This window comes from Candoia aspera, chromosome 2 (genome assembly GCF_035149785.1).
Source record: "Candoia aspera isolate rCanAsp1 chromosome 2, rCanAsp1.hap2, whole genome shotgun sequence".
Lineage (NCBI taxonomy): Eukaryota > Metazoa > Chordata > Lepidosauria > Squamata > Boidae > Candoia > Candoia aspera.
In genome coordinates this window covers 3061617-3081603 of record NC_086154.1, presented here as the reverse complement: position 1 = coordinate 3081603, position 19987 = coordinate 3061617, and the positions used below count along the sequence as shown (strand labels likewise).

Here is a 19987-nt window from a genome sequence, read left to right as displayed (position 1 = left end):
CTTCCTGGAGAGCTGATTGCCTGGTTTGATCCATCTTGTGGGGCTGATAACTTTTGACAAAATTTAAGCACCTCAACCATGGACAGGTGATGAGATGGAGGCAAGGAGATGGGGACATGACCTCTACAGGTGCTTCGTGGGGTGTTTTAATGGCATGAGAGGTAAGACAATGAATGTGGGGGGAAAGGAAAGCATTGAAAACCATCTCTAAAGTTTCAGAGCTTCCCAATCTTTGTTGCGTTGGTGGGCAGTTCAGACCAGGTTTCCTCCACCCCTGCACCTGCTCCTGGAGCCACGGCTACTTCGCTGCCTCATAATTGTGAAAATCATGGTCCTTGCTCTCCTCCACACCTCAAGGGATTTGACCCAATCGTCATCCCTGAATCCCTGAACGTGGAGAGCCACCTGCTGCAACTCCTACTTGAATCTTGCCTGGCAAGGCAGATGCCCAGATAAATGCTTCCTCTCGAGCCAAAGTGTTCAGACGGAGATTTGGAGGGAACAGAGACATGTCAGATCATGGCTTGCCTGTAAAGCACTCCACCTTTTCTGGAGGGAGCTCTGTTTCCTGACATGCTGCCAAGTTTTGCCATGAGAACAAAGCTGCTTCTCCTGCTGTTGCTGCTGCTGCTGCTGCCCAGCAAAGCCAGTGGGAGAAAATGTCCCCTCGATTTCACCAAGGATCGGGATGGGGTGTACAATTATTACCACCCAGGCCATCTCTTCCTTGGTGGGATTGTCCCTCTAAGAGCAGGTCTGATTTGGCCAGACACCTTCCAGGAGCCTCTCTTTAACCAACTGGCTTGGTAAGTACATCCCTGGGGTGCCTTTTGTACTATTTTGCATGGAACCAGCATTCAAGGGCACCCAATACTCCTCTGCACACTGAACAATCCTCAGGGAAATTTCTTCATCTATTTTGTCTCTTTTGCTTCTGGGAGAAAAAAACAGAGACCATATTATTATTACTAGTATTAGTATTAATATTAGCAGTAAGGATACAGTTCAAATGGGTCTCCAAACTTATCTAGTCGAACATCCTGCTGAAGTGCAAGATCTGCTGAAACACGGAATGAATATTAAAGGTATGTTGTCCTTTTGTTGTTTTATGCAGGAAAGGCGACAATTCATACTGGTTCCTTCTGTCCTTTCTTTTTGCCATTCAAGAGATCAACCGGAATCCCTGGGTTTTGCCCAATGTCACCCTGGGTTATGACATCTATGAGAACTATTATGACGCACGAATGACCTCTGATGCCCTGGCAGACTTGCTCTCCACCGGAGAGGCAAATGTTCCAAACTACAGGTGTGGGAGAGAAAAGAGGTTGCTGGCTGTGATTGAAGGGGCTGAGTCTGACATTTCTGAGCAGATTTCCACCTTGTCCAGCCTCTACAAAATGCCACAGGTATGAATTGGGATGGGGACACAAGCCAAGCCTGGCCCAGGAAGATGCCATGACCATCCATGTGTCCTCACCAGGGAGTTGTCTAGGCATTTAAGGTGTCCCGGCCATTAAAACATTAGGGCACTCATGTCAGAGAGGGCACTGGAGCTCAATGTCTCCCCTGCCTTTGATTGCCCTTGAAAAGTGAAGGATGCTCATCTCCTGATCTTCATTCCTTGGGCACATCTAGGGAAGTTATCCCGACAATCCCTTAGAATCTCAGAAGCACAGAATGGAAGGTTTGGGAGGGGTCTGGCAGATCACATAGTCCAAGCTCTGCCCAATACAGGAATCCACTCTAACAGCATCCCCAAAAGATTACCATCTAGCCGCTGCAGAAATAGCTCCAGCAAAGGAACGTCCACCAACCCACGAGGCAGTCTCTTCCACTGTGGACCTCCTTTTCCCATGAGTGAACTCTTCTGGTTCATGCATTGCAAGAGGTGAATTGGACCTTGACATCATCTGCTCCATCGCCCTTCCTAGTGCAGAAATCAATTACTCCAGCATCTGGGAGAGATGGCCCACTGAGACTCTGGTTAAACATCTCTACGGATCTGTGTCTGTGTATTAATGATCTTCCATCAAAAGATCAAACCCTCCAGACTCCAGCCTCAAAATATTTCCATTCTTTTTCTTACTAGGTCAGTTACGGTTTTGTGTCTGAGACTCTGAATGATAAGACTCGGTTCCCCTTCATCTACCGGTTGGTCCCCAAAGAAGATTACTTGTATTGGGGCATTGCCAAATTGCTCCACCATTTTGGGTGGAACTGGGTCGGTCTCCTTGCACCAGACACTGAAAACGGAGAAAGATTCCTACAGACTTTGAACCCCATATTAACCAGGAGCACAATTTGCGTGGCCTTCTCCGTGAGCATCCCAACGTTGCCCTGGAAAATGGGACTGCCGTCCAAGGAACCATCTACCATGTGGAATCACGTCAGTGTTTTCATTTACTATGGGGAATCTTGCTACTTCTACAGTTCAATAATCGTGTTGCAACATTATACTGAAACTCATGTGAGGTCCCTTGTGGGGAAAATTTGGGTGAGCACAGCAATGTGGGACCTCACCCTGAACTTATCCTACAAAATCCTGTCTCCCCAGCATCTCCAGGGTTTTTTCTCTTTCTTAATCCATGCTGAAAAAAGACCACAGTATGTTTATGAAACATTTTTTCTTCCTATGCAAGATTTTGGCAGGAAGGCCTTTGATTGCTTGTATTCTAAACTCTTTTCCTCTGTGAAAGGACGGATGAGGTGCCGGGAGAAAGAGGATCTGGAGACCCTGCCAGAAGAGGTGCTGGAAAAAACCCTCTCTCTGGACAGCTATGGTATTTACAACCTTGCCTGGGCAGTTGCTCGGGCTTCACACGCTGCCTACTTATCCAGGTCCAAGTGGAAAGCCAAGAAGGAAAGGGATCACAGGCTGGTCCTTCAGACGTGGCAGGTATTTGGTGTCCATCAGAAATCCTGAAGGTGAGCCTTCAGGCTGGGCAGATGTCTTAGACGGGCAGGGAATCCCCCACTCCACCTCCTATTTGGTGACTCCTGGACAAGAGTTTACAGGGCATGGTGTCAAGTGTACTTGTCAAACATCCTTTGGTTTCCTCTTTTCTCATGTTGTTCATTTCTCTGCCATTGTAGCTTCATTCTTTCCTGGGAGATGCCCACTTCTACAATACTTGCATGGATGGAGTGTATCTGGATGAGAAAGGGGACCTCGCTGCCAAATTTGATAGCGTGAATTGGGTGCCCTTTCCCAATCAGTCTTTTGGGGCAGTGAAGTTTGGGAGGATAGATAGACCATGGGGGTCGCAGGATCTGGAATTCATCCTTGACCAGGAGGCCACAAATTGGTCCCAGCGGTTTAACCAGGTGAGCTGAGACTGTTCATCTAATGCCCTCCAATCTCTCTTCTGTTCTTCCAACCAGTTGTGAAATGGAGGGACAGTGGGTGGCGGTGGGATGAAGGATTGCTTGGGATCACCATCTTTCCTAATGACATTACTGGGTCACTGAATGGGACTCCATGGTCAAGAGGTCTATGGTTGATTTGATTTGGATTACCTTATTGGTAAACCCGTTACTGTGGTTTATTAACTAATGTACTCATCATTTCGTTTTTAGTCCACCTTTATTCCAGAAGTTTCTCCCATTGGGGTAGACTTGAACCTCTCTGTCACCTGGCCTAGCAAATGGATAAACCACAGGGACAAACCTTGCCAATGGTGGTTAATTCAACCACCATGATCAAAAACTCCCTGGTTTCATATAATGAGCGAATCTAAGCATAGCCATAGCTACTGAAAAATCTCTCATTAATGTCTATTCCCAATGAAAACCACCTAACGCTTGCCCAGCGGCACAGCTTGTGAGAGAAACTTCCAGCAATTTACGATGGTCCAGCTGAAGAGGCCAGGAGTATGTTTTTTCCTGGATCTTCTTCCTGCCTCCTCTCAGGAAGCCCCACTGGTTCTCCTAGGATGGCTGACCATCCTTCCCCGTATCAGGCATTGCTTTCACACCTTTGTCCTGCCCCACCCAGCCCTGCCTCTTCCTTAATCATTGAACCCAAGAGCTGGATGTGGACTTGAGAAGTCATCTGTTGCAAAGCCCTCCTCAGGGCAGGTCTCTTCGAATCTTTGTTGACAGGGGACTACGCAGGCCCTCCTTGAACCAAACAGGAACGTGCCACTTCATGTTACATCTGGATAACGTACGAACCTTTTCCACTTAGCTGGGTATAATCTTAAAAAAAAACCCACTACCCCTGACAAGTACTCTTCCCTGACCGAAAGAGAAACAGCCCAGGGATAAGCAGACCCATGCAGTAGATTTTTGTCTGATGACTTTGGCGACACCTAATCATCTACGATTGACGTTCCTTCTCTTTGGCCTCAGTCCCTTCCTCGCTCCAGGTGTACCGAAAGCTGTCGCCCCGGCCAAGCCAAGGTGGTCCTAGAAGGAAGGCCTCTTTGCTGCTATGGGTGTGTCTTGTGTGCAGAAGGCTCCATCTCCACTCAGGAAGGTAGGAGATGCCAGGGGGACTGGATGGATGGGGAGGACTGGAAGGATGGGGAGAAGAGTCCCTGAAGCATTTCCATTCAGGGTTGTTCAGAAACAGGCTTGCAAGCGTTGGACAAAGGTCTCATGGAGGATGGACAGAAAGCCAGTTATTAGGTAAATGGAGGAAAGCCAAGAGATCTAGGTTGCAGACCACTAGAGGAACATGAGATGGAAGCAAGAGTTAGTGTTTGTAGTTCTTTCTAATATTGAGTGGTTGTCGATATTTATTCCACCGAAATCTGGTAACCTTTGAAATAGGGTTTAATATATTGAAAAGAATATATTTAATAGCCTTTTAAATAATAGTCATCAGCAACGCAAAGACATCAAAGGCACCGTTCACTTCACTGAAGAGCTAAACACCCTCCAGAAAACTGCAGCTTTGCCTTGCTTTCCAAAGACGTGTGGAGGAGGGGCCATTCATGCCAATGGAGAGGAAGCCCTCCATAAAAATGAAGCTACCACTGAGGAGGCCTGTCACCCGGTCCTCCCCCCATGAAACCTGCATGGCCTCAATAGGACTTTGCAGGTCACTGATAGTAGGCTGAATTGTGCTGAAAACCTACTGAAAATGGTCAGAATCAGGGCTTCTGGGGAGGGGGGAGGGAAGCCAAGAGCTGAAGAACCACTTCTTTTTTACTTATCACATTTCATCACCACCCAGCTCCCCCCAAAGTGATTCTTTTTTATAGGCAATCCACAACGCATGTAAAAAAGAGGTAGGGCTCTGTACGGTCACAGCCGCCCTCCTGACTCTTTGGATGCCCCCTTTTGCCAGATGTCTTTGGCACCATCTGCAGCACCTCCAGAACATAGCCTTGCAACGTTGTCGACCAAATCTCATCTGAGAAAGAAGAACAGTATAGATTGAGACAATGCTGTTCTCACTGACTAGGATCTGGGGTGATATAATGTCTTGGGATTAACCTGTTGCGTGACCTACAGTAGTTCCTTGGAGGTTCTTCCCCAGCTTGGGAACTTCCTCTCAGCTCCAGCCAGCCTGCTTCTATTCTTGGCTGCAAAAACCCATTCTTTTTGTTGATCCAGACTGTTCTCCTTCCTCATTCCTTCTAGAGAGTTTACAACTCATCCTTCTTGCTTGACATACCTGGATTTTGAGGCACAATATCCCAAGCTCAAACCAACTATTTGCATATTCAAACTGAGCATGGTATTATAATTATATACATTTAATACCAGTGGTCACGAAGTTCCTCACTGTCTCCTCCCCAGATGCCGAGCAGTGCAGAAGGTGTCCAGCAGATCACCATCCAAATAAGGAGCAAGACAAATGCATCCCCAAGGAGGTCACCTTCCTGTCATACCAAGAAGACTTGGGGATGATCCTGGCTTCCTTTGCCCTCATCATGTCTTTGGTCACAGCCTTGGTCTTAGCAATCTTCATCAGATTCTTAGAAACTCCCATAGCCAAGGCCAACAACCGGGACCTCTCCTACATCCTCCTGGTCTCTCTGCTGCTTTCCTTCTTGACCTCCCTTCTCTTTATTGGCTGTCCAAGACCGGCCACCTGCCTGCTCCGACAAACCGCCTTCAGCATCATCTTCTCCATTGCCGTCTCTTCTGTCTTGGCCAAAACAATCACAGTGGTGCTGGCTTTCCTGGCCACGAATCCTGGGAACACCATGAGGAGATGGCTGGGAAAAACTCTGGCCAACTCCATTGTCCTTTCTTGCTCCGGTCTCCAAGTTGTCATGTGTATCATCTGGCTGGGAGTTTCCCCCCCATTCCCTGAATCTGACCTGCACTCCCAGCCAGAGAAGATTGTCTGGCAGTGCAATGAAGGCTCTGTGGCCATGTTTTATGGTGTCCTTGGCTACATGGGCTTCCTAGCTGCCATCTGCTTCATGGTGGCTTTCCTGGCCAGGAACCTGCCCGGGGCCTTCAACGAAGCCAAGCTGATCACCTTCAGCATGCTGGTCTTCTGCAGCGTCTGGGTCTCCTTTGTGCCCACCTACCTGAGCACCAAGGGGAAGTACATGGTGGCCGTGCAGGTCTTCTCCATCTTGGCCTCCAGTGCTGGCCTGCTGGGCTGCATCTTCATCCCCAAGTGCTACATAATATTGTTACGACCTGATCTGAATACAAAGGAGCACTTAACGACACAAACTAGAGATAGTTTGAACAGGAATGCAAAAGACTCCTACCATTCTCATAACCCTCTGAAAAGTCATTTGTCACAGTCGGATTCCCTCTAGATCTTCTGGGAGAGTTAACTTTGGTGGATCTGTCTGAAGTGCTCCATGCCATCCACCACTGAGGAAAGTGCATATGACCAAATGTATCTAGAACTCTGCAAAGGCAGCTGTGCCCAGTTTTGCCCTCTTTGGGGAAAAGTTACAGTTGCCGGAGCTGTGTTTCCTGACCCACCACTGAGGACTGATCTGATTATCCCCCGTGAAGGCAACACGGAAATATTAAAATATTTTTCAATATTCACACCATTTGGTCTTGTTGAGGCATTTATTTCCCTGTTGTTAAGGCAGGGATTCAAGAGATGCATATATTAATAATTTTGGAAAAGCTTTTAAAATGACTATGAAAATGAGGAAATGGCACAGTATGTTTCTAGAAAGTGAAGGAGAATGTTGGGTTCAAGCTCAGAGCCTCCTCCCAGATATAATTTCCCAGGAAAACTGCTCTCTTTCCTTCCTGATAAACCACTGAGAAGGCCAAGCTGAGAGGCTTGGAAAAGGGACCCAGAGGAGAGCAGAGGCTCTGAGGTAGCGAAAGAAACCATGTTTCATAGTTTTAGAGTTCTGGAAAGTGTTTGGCCCGAGAGATCAGAAAAAAACACACACCAGGCATTTCTATAAAAATAAATGTATTCACTGAAGGCACAAAACATAAGCAGGTTCATATCCAGATATCCTGGATAGGCACACAAGCTTTACAAGCTCATACACGCACACACGCTCTGAGTCGGACTGGAAGGAAGGCTGTGGAAAAGGAAACTAAACAAGTCCAGGCAAGTTCCTTTCACAGGCAAATCAGCAGCTTTATCTTATATGGTCATCTTTTCACACCCCAGCCTGTGTTTACTTAAGTTTGACCTTCTGACTCTCCCAGAGTGATTTGTTGTCATAGTAACTTAGTTACTAAGCAACAATAAAAATACACAGTACAATATAAGTAAACAGGTTAGCATTTCTACAAACTATACCCAATTCACACAGGAACACTTCTAATAAAGGGGCCAAGGTCTGGGATGTTTCATATTAAGATTCTGGGGACACACCACTGGATATTCGGGAACATACAGGACATATCTCCCGCATCTGGAGTTTTTGAAACAGGAATGCATTAGAATTTGACTTGAAGCCAGGTTAGGGGAGTGGATTGTGCCCACCTGATTCATCTGCCTGAGCCATCCATCCTGGTCAATGAATTCCATTTCTGGCCTACTTTCCCAAACATCCCAGCCCAGTTGGGCTCATTGGGAAATGCCATTCCCCTCAAAATATTAAATTGGGCCTTCAGCTCCTCTTTCTCATCCAAATATATTCCATCCAGGGAAGTATTCTTGAAGTGGGCATTTGCTAGAAAAGAATGAAGCTAAAAGAGTAATGAATACAGGAGTTTCTAGAAAATAGGAAAGCAACTTATACATTTATCCAGTTTACATGAAGGGCCATCTTGTCCAGAATATATTAGCCAATCCTGTCAGCTCATCAAAAGGAGACCGGCTTACTGTCCTGTTCCCACAAGACGTGAGGGAGCATGGGCCAGAAGACAGTCTTCCCAGGGGTGGCCCCAGTGTTAGACCATTTCAGATATGGGGGGGGGAGGCGTAAAGGGAATTATGCGTATTCCTTAGGGGTACACAGATCAGTTCAATCTACCATCACGTGATAACTCCATTTGGATTTCATTCCAGATTGAGTCACATTTCTGATTTAATGTGGAATATTGAGTCAATTGGGCCTTGCCATGATTGATCTTAATTGGGCCTTGCCATGATTGATCTTAATTGATCAGATTTATAGAAGAACATGCCTGCATGTGCACAGAATCATCGGAATTGACCGCATCAATTCAGAACCATCTAATTCAATTTGGAAATCTGATTCAAACATTCAGTCAAATAAGAATTAAATATTTGAACTGCATATTTGCACAGACCTGGTCTTTATATATCGAAGATGAAGTCAGAGGCACCTTACTCTGCATTTACGTTCTAACAGAACAGCAAGTTAGAACAAAGTAAATGGGATTCAGTCTAGTTGTACTGACTTAACCCCACCTCAAGGTTGGTTGTAAGATCTGAAATACAAAAACTAAAATGTTCAAAATGTTACCATTCAGAATCTCATGAGATTTTGAGAGTCTTACTTAAAATCTCAAGATTTCAGCCACTTAATTTATTTTTAATTAATCAATTTTGTAAGAGCTTTGTGTGGCACAGAGTGGTAGGCAGCAGTATTGCAACCGAAGCTCTCCCCATGACCTGAGTTCGATCCCAGCAGAAGTTGGTTTCTCAGGGAGCCGGCTCAGGTCGACTCAGCCTTCCGTCCTTCCAAGGTCAGTAAAATGAGGACCCAGCTTGCTGTGGGAAAGGTAGTTACGACTGGGGAAGGCAATGGCAAACCGCCTTGCTCTATAGTCTGCCAAGAAAATGTCATGAAAGTGGTGTTCCCCAAAGAGTCAGAAAATGAGTTGGGGACCTTTCTTTCTTTCTTCAATTTTTTTTAAAACATTGGGATTCCACTGCCCCCATGCGAGAGGAGAGACTTAGGGGTATTCAGCCCTGGTTTCTGTGGTGGGTCTCAAAAGGTTTAAGGGAGCATGAAGAGTCACATCTGGGAGAATTGGGAAACGGCTGCTCTAGTTCAGGTCTCAAGCCAGTCTTATCAGGCAAACCAACACTGTTCCCTTTGGGTGACTTTTGGTCCTGTCTGGACAGTATCCGAAGGCCTGTTAGGAGGTCCTGCATTCAGAGAGACACCTGTGCAACTTTGCAGTTCATCATACTTGGCAACTTTCCCAGTACCTGAAGAGAGGAACATGGATGCCAGCGACCTGCCATAAATAATTCACCCTGAGGTGTGAAAGGCAGGAATTGTTCTTGGGCTCCTCCAAACATCTCTGGCATACTCCAGTGGGATCACAGAAATGTTGGTGGGGCTACTAGTTGCTGTACCTCTCCTGGCTGAGGCGAGCTGTGAACTCAACCTCTGTCCTGTTCAGACTATGCAACCAGGCAGAGTAATATCAAAAATACTCTTTATTAAATAACTATTTACAATAAATAAGTCCTTGGTCTATGAAGAGCTGGGCTCAACAAGCCCAACTGGGCCACAACGAGGCAACGGAACAGGACTAATGGAACTGGGAGGCTGGAAGAGACTGGAGAGCAAGGTGCTGCTACAGCTGAAGACGCAGGTCTTGAACTGGAAGCCGATAACTTGAGTCTCGAAGCAAAAACAAGAAATGAGGAAACGAGGCTGGACTTGACTAGGAACTCTGGACTAGGTTGGAGACTAGGAACAGGACGGGAACTCGGAGTTGAAGCCAATTCAGCGGCCTGCTAGAACCACTGAAATGGAGCAGAGCTTATAACACAGCTGAGAAGCTGGCACAGAAAAAGAAAATTATCTTAGATAGCTTCAATGAGCATGTCAGAGAAACACAGGTTATTGATCTTACACATTCAGATCTCCCAAGCATAAAGAATCACACACTTAGACAGATTAGGTTAAGATAAGCAAAAGCATTTCTTATTGACTTCTGTAACATCCATCTTGGTGGAAAAGATGAAGTTCCTTTGTTCTTCTTTTCTTTCTAAATACATAGTTTGCCCTAAACTCTCAGCCCTACAGCTGCCAAGAGCTGCATGGAAGAAAGGGGCAGAATTCTTCATCAAGGCCGGAGCACATGGCCCTCATAAGAAGAGCAGCACCCATGTTGCCTGCTTGATCGGTGGAAGGAGGAGGAAGAGAGGGAGAGGAAGTGGGAGTGGCAACAAACAGATTCCTCAGAGTTGCATTGTGGGACAACTCAATTTACATGGTAATTCACATGCTAAGGAGGCATGCTGGATTTGCCAGGACTTTCAACAGGAGCAAGGCTAGACTCAGCTGGAAGGCCTTGACTAGGCTGGATTCTCTGGACTGGAGACTTGGAGCAAGGCAGGAAACTCAGAGCAAGGCTAGACAGGGATACGAGTTCACAACCAGATAGGTGTGAAGCTCCTGAACAATGCTGAGCACCCGAAGTATGGTAGAACTTCACCAAAGGCACATTGTGGGACTGTGTCATGAGCACCGTTGAGCTGAAGGCATCAGCACAACGGCACACATGACAATACCTAGGAAGCAGAGGAAGGGATTTAAAGATAAGCAAAGCACGCACAACAACAGACACAGACCCCGAGGAGAAGGGAACGACCCCGGCCGGATGAACCAGCCATTAGAACACAAAGGGGGAAGGAAGAACGACAAAGACAGGGTGGATCAGGAGGCACACCTGAAGCTGTCAGCAGAACGCAACGGATATCGCCCAGCTGACAGCAATCACCGGCCGGAGAAAGAAAACGATCATGAGCGAAGCCCGGGGCACCAGCAGGGGCCCCGCGACCCCTCACCTACCGGCAAGGAAGCATGCAGGACTTGGGGGGATGACACAACCCAAGGTGGGGGGGGGCACTGACCGGCGCGGGCTATTTAAACCCCGCACCGGTGCGCTCCCTTCACTCTCAGCTTTTTCTAGCTATGCACTATGCTGAAATAAACCAGAACCTGATCTTCCCTAAATTAGTGTCTGTGTTTTACTCAGTAGTAGGCGGCGCATGACAGACTGAGACTCAAAGGCACCAGGAAGCTGCACAGGAGAACGTTTCAAGGCTGGATGCAAGGCTGAGATGGCTGGGCATGGCTAATGCAGAATCCTCGGTGGCAGCAGACGCAGGATCCAAGTCCTCTGAGAGCGGAGCAAAGGCACTGGTTCCTCTTTGGCAACAGACACGGTCTCCGACGCAGGTAAGGACTCTTCCGCTGAAGCTGCAGGCTTGGAGGATCGGTTTTCTCCGGCAGCTCGCTCTTCACGCGTCTGCCTTTTATCCTGATCCTTCACATGCCTGGACCCTTCTGTAGCCAATCAGGCTGCCTTCTTTTCTGCCCATCTTTGGCATGTGCTATTTGGAGAATTCGAATCCTCCCCCAAATCCTGGCCAGTCAGTGCTTTGGATTCTTCCCGTGCTGCTGGCTCCTCTTTGAGTTTTGTTTTCCTGGTTTCAGCCCAGTTAGTTTCTATTTCCTCCTCTGACTCAGAAGGGGTTTCGCTTTCTGAGTCAGAGGCAGGCTTGACTCTGACAGCCTGCACTTGTTGGCTTTTGATAGGATCAACCATGGTATCCTTCTGGACTTGCTTTGGGAGTTGGGAGTGGGGGGCTCTGTTTGTAGTCAAACCTAGCAAGACAGAGTGGCTTTGGCTTTTGGCTCCCCTGGCTCCAGAGCAGTGTCATATTTTTTTTTAATCGTATGGCATGGCAGTTCGGTGTTCATGCTGCTTTTTTTCTTGGGAAATCCTTGTGAGGTCCAGCAGCCAGATGTGTAGACTATTTAGCCGTGACAAGCCACGTTGCCCGTGGTGCATCACGAGGCGGCTGGTCTCTATTGCACCAAATATTTGACCCTTGACAGGTAGCACAGTCACTCATGGCTTGGTCCCTTCCCAGTTGGATTCCTGCCATGCACCTTACATGGGGCTGCCCATAAAGACCATCTGGAAAGTAGAACTGGTTCAGAATACCACAGTGAATTAATATATGTGGTGCTTGTATTACCCCACTGCTGCACAAGCTGCACTGGCTTCTAATATTTTTTCTGTGCAAATCAAGGGGCCAGTTATCACTTTTAAGGCCCAGAATGGCACAGGACCAGGTTATTCATGAAACCACTTCTCTTTGAGGGTATCTGCCCATTCCACCAGGTCATATAGTCCTCTGGTGGGATCTAGGAAGCACGCCTTCTCCCCAGCAGCCCCTGCCCTGTGGAAGGTCCTTCCCCTTGAGACCCAGCAGGCCCCTCCCTGCCTAACCTTCTGGAAATTCTGGAAGAGCTGGTTTTTCCCAAAAGCGGTGGGGAGGGGAGAGACAGGGGCCCAGAAAGTGAATGGGGGAGACCTGTTTTGGGGAACCATGAGCTGTAGATTTTGTTGTTAGCATCGTTTGTTTTTCTATTTTATTTTATTGTCATGCTGTGAAATGCCCAGGGCTATTGTATCTAAGATGGGAGGCCATATAAGCCTTTAATTATAATTACATAACTAATTATATAATTGTTGTTGTTTATTCGTTTAGTCGCTTCCGACTCTTCGTGACTTCATGGACCAGCCCACGCCAGAGCTTCCTGTCGGTCGTCAACACCCCCAGCTCCCTCAGGGACGATTCCGTCACCTCTAGAATATCATCCATCCACCTTGCCCTTGGTCGGCCCCTCTTCCTTTTGCCTTCCACTCTCCCTAGCATCAGCATCTTCTCCAGGGTGTCCTGTCTTCTCATTATGTGGCCAAAGTATTTCAGTTTTGCCTTTAATATCATTCCCTCAAGTGAGCAGTCTGGCTTTATTTCCTGGAGGATGGACTGGTTTGATCTTCTTGCAGTCCAAGGCACTCTCAGAATTTTCCTCCAACACCACAGTTCAAAAGCATCGATCTTCCTTCGCTCAGCCTTCCTTATGGTCCAGCTCTCGCAGCCATATGTTACTACGGGGAACACCATTGCTTTAACTATGCGGACCTTTGTTGTCAGTGTGATGTCTCTGCTCTTAAGTATTTTATCGAGATTTGTCATTGCTCTTCTTCCAAGGATTAAGCGTCTTCTGATTTCCTGACTGCAGTCAGCATCTGCAGTAATCTTTGCACCTAGAAATACAAGTCTTTCACTGCTTCTACATTTTCTCCCTCTATTTGCCAGTTATCAATCAAGCTGGTTGCCATAATCTTGGTTTTTTTCAGGTTTAGCTGCAAACCAGCTTTTGCACTTTCTTCTTTCACCTTCATCATAAGGCTCCTCAGTTCCTCTTCACTTTCAGCCATCAAAGTGGTATCATCTGCATATCTGAGATTGTTAATGTTTCTTCCAGAGATTTTAACTCCAGCCTTGGATTCCTCAAGGCCAGCTTGTCGCATGATGTGTTCTGCGTACAAGTTGAATAGGTAGGGTGAGAGGATACAGCCCTGCCGTACTCCTTTCCCAATCTTAAACCAGTCTGTTGTTCCGTGGTCTGTTCTTACTGTTGCTACTTGGTCGTTATACAGATTCTTCAGGAGGCAGACAAGATGACTTGGTATCCCCATACCACTAAGACCTTGCCACAATTTGTTATGGTCCACAGAGTCAAAGGCTTTAGAATAGTCAATAAAACAGAAATAGATGTTTTTCTGAAACTCCGTGGCTTTTTCCATTATCCAGCGGATATTGGCAATTTGGTCTCTAGTTCCTCTGCCTTTTCTAAACCCAGCTTGTACATCTGGCAATTCTCGCTCCATGAAGTGCTGAAGTCTACCTTGCAGGATCTTGAGCATTACCTTACTGGCATGTGAAATGAGTGCCACTGTTCGATAGTTTGAACATTCTTTAGTGTTTCCCTTTTTTGGTATGGGGATATAAGTTGATTTTTTCCAGTCTGATGGCCATTCTTGTGTTTTCCAAATTTGCTGGCATATAGCATGTATTACCTTGACAGCATCATCTTGCAAGATTTTGAACAGTTCAGCTGGGATGCCGTCGTCTCCTGTTGCCTTGTTATTAGCAATGCTTCTTAAGGCCCATTCAACCTCACTCTTCAGGATGTCTGGCTCTAGCTCACTGACCACACCATCAAAGCTATCCCCGATATTGTTATCCTTCCTATACAGGTCTTCTGTATATTCTTGCCACCTTTTCTTGATCTCTTCTTCTTCTGTTAGGTCCTTGCCATCTTTGTTTTTGATCATACCCATTTTTGCCTGGAATTTACCTCCGATGTTTCTAATTTTCTGGAAGAGGTCTCTTGTCCTTCCTATTCTATTGTCTTCTTCCACTTCCGCACATTGCTGGTTTAAAAATAATTCCTTATCTCTTCTGGCTAACCTCTGGAATTTTGCATTTAATTGAGCATATCTCCCCCTATCACTGTTGCCTTTTGCTTTCCTTCTTTCTTGGGCTACTTCTAGTGTCTCAGCAGACAGCCATTTTGCCTTCTTGGTTTTCTCTTTCTTTGGGATGTATTTTGTTGCTGCCTCCTGAACAATGCTGCCAACTTCTGTCCAGAGTTCTTCTGGGACCCTATCTACTAAGTCCAGTCCCTTAAATCTATTCTTCACCTCCACTGCATATTCCTTAGGAATATTAGTGAGCTCATATCTAGCTGATCTGTGGGTCTTCCCTAATCTCTTTAGTCTGATCCTAAATTGTGCAAGAAGAAGTTCGTGATCTGAACTACAGTCAGCTCCAGGTCTTGTTTTTACCGACTGTACAGATGTCCGCCACCTTTGGCTGCAAAGGATGTAATCAATCTGATTTCGGTGTTGTCCATCTGGTGAAGTCCATGTATAAAGCCGTCTCTTAGGTTGTTGGAAGAGAGTGTTTGTTATGCAGAGTGAATTGTCTTGGCAAAATTCTATCAGCCTGTGTCCTGCTTCATTTTGTTCTCCCAGGCCATACTTACCTGTAATTCCAGGTGTCATTTGACTGCCCACCTTAGCATTCCAGTCTCCTGTGATGAAAATAACATCTCTTTTAGGCCTGTTGTCCAGTAGGTGCTGCAGATCCTCATAGAACTGCTCTACTTCAGCTTCTTCAGCATTTGTGGTTGGGGCGTATATTTGGATCACTGTGATGTTAGATGGCTTGCCCTGAATTCGAATTGAGATCATCCTGTCATTTTTTGGGTTGTATCCAAGCACTGCTTTAGCCACTTTAATATTAATTATGAAGGCTACTCCATTTCTTCTGTGGTCCTCTTGTCCGCAGTAGTAGATCTGGTGGTCATTTGATGTGAAGTGGCCCATTCCAGTCCATTTCAGTTCACTGACGCCCAGAATGTCTATCTTTAATCTTGACATCTCACCAATAACCACATCCAATTTGCCCTGGCTCATAGATCTTACATTCCAGGTTCCGATGGTGTGTTGATCCTTAGAACATCGGATTCGCCGTTCACCACCAGCACCGTCGGCCGCTAGCCGTCCTTTCGGCTTTGAGCTAGCTGCGTCATCACGTCTGGGGCTAGTTGAGCTCATCCTCTGTTCCTCCCCAGTAGCATTTTGACCATCTTCCGACCTGGGGGTCTCATCTTCCGATGGTATACCGACATATCTCTGGTTGTACTGATCCATTTAGTTTTCACGGCAAGAATACTGGGGTGGGTTGCCATTACCTTCCCCAGGGATCGCATTTAGTCTGACCTCTCTGTCATGACCTTCCCGTCTTGGGTGGCCCTTCACGGTTTAGCTCATGGCATCATTGAGGTGCTCAAGCTCCAGCACCACGACAAGGTAATGATCCTTTGCTGAAGAATTATATAATAATTATTTATAATTTGTATTTATAATATGTGAACAAGTGTTGTATTTCATGTTTATATCACAAGTCTCTAACAACAGCACATGACCAGAGAAGCAAGATTCACACAGTTTCATTAAGCATGTTTAATGCCAAGGAATAAATAGGTAGGACAAACAATCTTGGAGACTGAATGAGCAAATCTCCTGCCCTTTATGAGTAAATTCATTAAGGCAGAACCTTAAAGAGTTGTTTGAACCTCTTTTCCAAGGAAAGTGAAACTGAAGGGCCAATGGCCTGTTCCCCAAATAAGCCTGCATTGAAACATCCATCTGCTCTTCATAAGTGATGTTTTGAAGCAAGCACCATTCTTTTCCAGCCTTGGTGATTTCTCCTGCTCTTTTGTTTTCAGCTCTAGCCAGATTGCCTGCAAAATCAGCTCTGTCTTGGCTGTGGAGGATCTTCTCCAAATAGGGCAGGCTTTGCTGAGTTTGGGCAGAGCTACCACAAAGCTGGAAGGGTAACTTTGCTATGGTCACCCTGCACCCTCAGCAGGGAACAAAGGGGAGCAGCTAAAATGGCTTGCAGAGAGTGAAGCAGAAATCAAATCGATTTTTCCAATCCCACCAGTACACAAATGCTTATCTAGCAGAAATTAAACTGATCAAGCAGAAAGCCCTCTATGATTATTTTGCATTCACTTTCAAGGCATCTTTTGTTTTGGCTGTTATCTGCTCCTTTGTATTCAGATCTGGCCTGAGAAGAATGATGTAGCTCTTGGGGAATAAACCACACTGGGTTTAATATCTTCTTATTAGATGCTTTTCTGCATTCACACACAGCCCTCAATGCCATGCCTGCAAACCCAACGCTCGCTTGGCTGCATTGTCTGCATGTGCACCCAGGACATTCTCCAAAGGGGGAAAATGCTTGGTGAGTTTGGGCTGAGCTACTTCTGTGAGACTTCCGCCTGCAAAGCTGGGAAGGAAAGTGTAAGCAGCCTCCTGGGAAGGGGGAAAGGGGTGAGTCTGAGAAAAGCAGGGGGCTCCTTTGCATGCCTGTGCAAAAGGAGTGGATTTTGCAATGCAGGGGTGCCATGCTGCTTCTGTCATTTGGATGAAACAGCAGGAGCCTGGGGATGCCTATGCAAGGGTCGCCCTGCATTTTACTCAAATGGCAGCAGCACAAAGAGCTTTGTGTTGATTAAAGCAGGATGCAGTAGCTTCCCTTTAGCTCATATTCAGGCCTCCACCCCTAAAAAAGGGTGATGCCTATCTTGTGGAAGTCATATTCTGGTTAATCCACGCATGTCAAACACGAACATTATTTAGCCCTCACTTTCAAGCCACCATTAGATTTGGCTGTTAGCTGCTCCTTTCTATTTAGATCTGGTCTCAGAATGATAATGTAGCACTTGGGGATGAAGATGCAGCCCAGCAGGCCAGCACTAGAGGCCAAGATGGAGAAGACTTGCACGGCCACCATATACTTACCCTTGGTGCTCAGGTAGGTGGGCACAAAGGAGACCGAGACACTGCAGAAGATACTCCTTTCCCAATCTTAAACCAGTCCGTTGTTCCGTGGTCTGTTCTTACTGTTGCTACTTGGTCATTACACAGATTCCTCAGGAGGCAGACAAGATGACTTGGTATCCCCATACCACTAAGAACTTGCCACAATTTGTTATGGTCCACACAGTCAAAGGCTTTAGAATAGTCAATAAAACAGAAATAGATGTTTTTCTGAAACTCCCTGGCTTTTCCATTATCCATCGGATATTGGCAATTTGGTCCCTAGTTCCTCTGCCTTTTCTAAACCCAGCTTGTACATCTGGCAATTCTCGCTCCATGAATTGCTGAAGTCTACCTTGCAGGATCTTGAGCATTACCTTACTAATCTGCCTAAACAGATTAGCAAAGGTTCATAAGGCAGGGCTTTAAGTGCAGAATGGTTAGAAATCCTTCTTCTGTGATGATGATGTAATGTCCTGAAAGAATGTCTTCTTAATGCTACTTCTTCTGGACAAGGACCCTAAAATATCCTCCCAGGTTGCCCAGTTCTGTGCTACCCTCTGCACAATACGCCGCACCATCACTTAGTTTTAGAATTCCTTAACATAGTATTTTATTTCAATTTATTTTAGTATTTTCATTCTTAATTAATTTTAGATTGTATTATACTAATTGGTTTTTTTGTTATACACACACACACATATACACACACACAAACTGTCTATGTAAGATTATTGCTGTGTTGTTTATTCGTTTAGTCGCTTCCGACTCTTCGTGACTTCATGGACCAGCCCACGCCAGGGCTTCCTGTCGGTCGTCAACACCCCCAGCTCCCCCAGGGACGAGTCTGTCACCTCTAGAATGTCATCCATCCACCTTGCCCTTGGTCGGCCTCTCTTCCTTTTGCCCTCCACTCTCCCCAGCATCAGCATCTTCTCCAGGGTGTCCTGTCTTCTCATTATATGGCCAAAGTATTTCAGTTTGGCCTTTAATATCGTTCCCTCAAGTGAGCAGTCTACCTTTATTTCCTGGAGGATGGACTGGTTTGATCTTCCTGCAGTCCAAGGCACTCTCAGAATTTTCCTCCACCACAGCTCCAAAGCATCTATCTTTACTGCCATGGCACCCGCCCTCTGGAAAACCATTCCCTCGAGGTGAGATTGGACCCAACCCTGCTGGCCTTCTGGATGGCCCTCCAAACAGATGTGCCATGTGCCCCTTGGGCTCCCCAGGAAGGGAGGAGCCTGCTAGTGCTTGCACTGTGCATAGGTTTGGACTGCACTCCTCCTTGTCTTTTGGTGATGGTATTGTTTAACTGTAGGTTTAACTGGTGGTTAACTGGTTTTAAGAATGGTAGGCTGTGTTTGTTAGTTATGTTTTAGCTACTGTATGCACTCAACCCAGAGTCCCATGCAAATGAGATGGGCAGCCATATGAATTTAATAAATAAATAAATAAGCAAACAAACTGTTGCCAAGGCAAAAGGGGCTGAAGCATTTTTTAAGTCCAGAGCAACAAGATAACATTTGGAAACAGGTCAGACGCATGTCTCCCTAAATCACGGGAGTATAAGAAGGGAAGGGAAGCCAATTCAGTGGCCTGCTAGAACCACCAAAATGGAGCAGAGCTTAACACAGTTTAGAAGCTGGCACAGAAAAAGAATTATCTTAAATAGCTTCAGTGAGCATGCCAGAGAAACACAGATTATTGCTCTTGCACATTCAGCCCTCCCAAGCATAAAGAATCACATGCTCAGACATATTAGGTTAAGAAGAAAAAGAATTTCTTACTGACTTTATTGTTGCTTTTGTTACATCCATCTTGGTGGAAAAGATGAAGTTCCTTTGTTCTTCTTTCCTTTCTAATCACTTAGTTTTGCCCTAAACTCTCAGCCCTACAGCTGCCAAGAGCTGCATGCAAGAAAGGGGGATTCCAGGCCCACCACATGGTGCCCAAAAGGGAGGAAAGCAGCAAACATCCATGTGCTTGCTTCTGCTGGAGAAGAGGAAGAGGGGAAAAAGGAAGTGGGAGTGACAACAAACAGCTTCCTCAGAGTGGCATTGTGGGACAACTCAATTTACATGTTAATGAGGCATGCTGGATTTGCCAGGACTTCCAACACCCCTTCTCAAATCCTGCATGAATCATGCCTACACAAGACTTAACTCACTTCGTAGGCCTTGATAGACACCCCGTGCAAGTGGCTTTGTCAGGATGTCAGTGATCATGTTCTCTGCGGGACAATACTCCAAATTTATTAGTCCTCTCTCCTGTGCATCTCTAATCATGTGGTAACGAACATCCATGTGATGAGATGGAGCCAAGGAGATGGGGACATGACCTCTACAGGTGGTTCGTGGGGTGTTTTCATGACACGAGAGGAAAGACAATGAATGTAGGGGAAAAGGAAAGCATTGAAAATCATCTCCAAAAAGTTTCAGAGCTTCCCAATCTTTGT

General features: G+C 46.2%; 1 protein-coding gene across 1 annotated transcript; it reads left to right on the top strand.

Annotated features, from left to right (window-relative positions):
* The first annotated feature begins 573 nt into the window (after positions 1 to 573).
* LOC134488821 (vomeronasal type-2 receptor 26-like) lies at positions 574 to 6731 on the top strand. The gene is made up of 7 exons (XM_063291158.1): positions 574 to 806; positions 1115 to 1406; positions 2090 to 2564; positions 2697 to 2896; positions 3094 to 3324; positions 4351 to 4477; positions 5749 to 6731. The coding sequence occupies exons 1-7, from the start codon at positions 574 to 576 to the stop codon at positions 6729 to 6731; spliced, it is 2541 nt and encodes an 846-aa protein (XP_063147228.1).
* The last annotated feature ends 13256 nt before the right edge of the window (positions 6732 to 19987 follow it).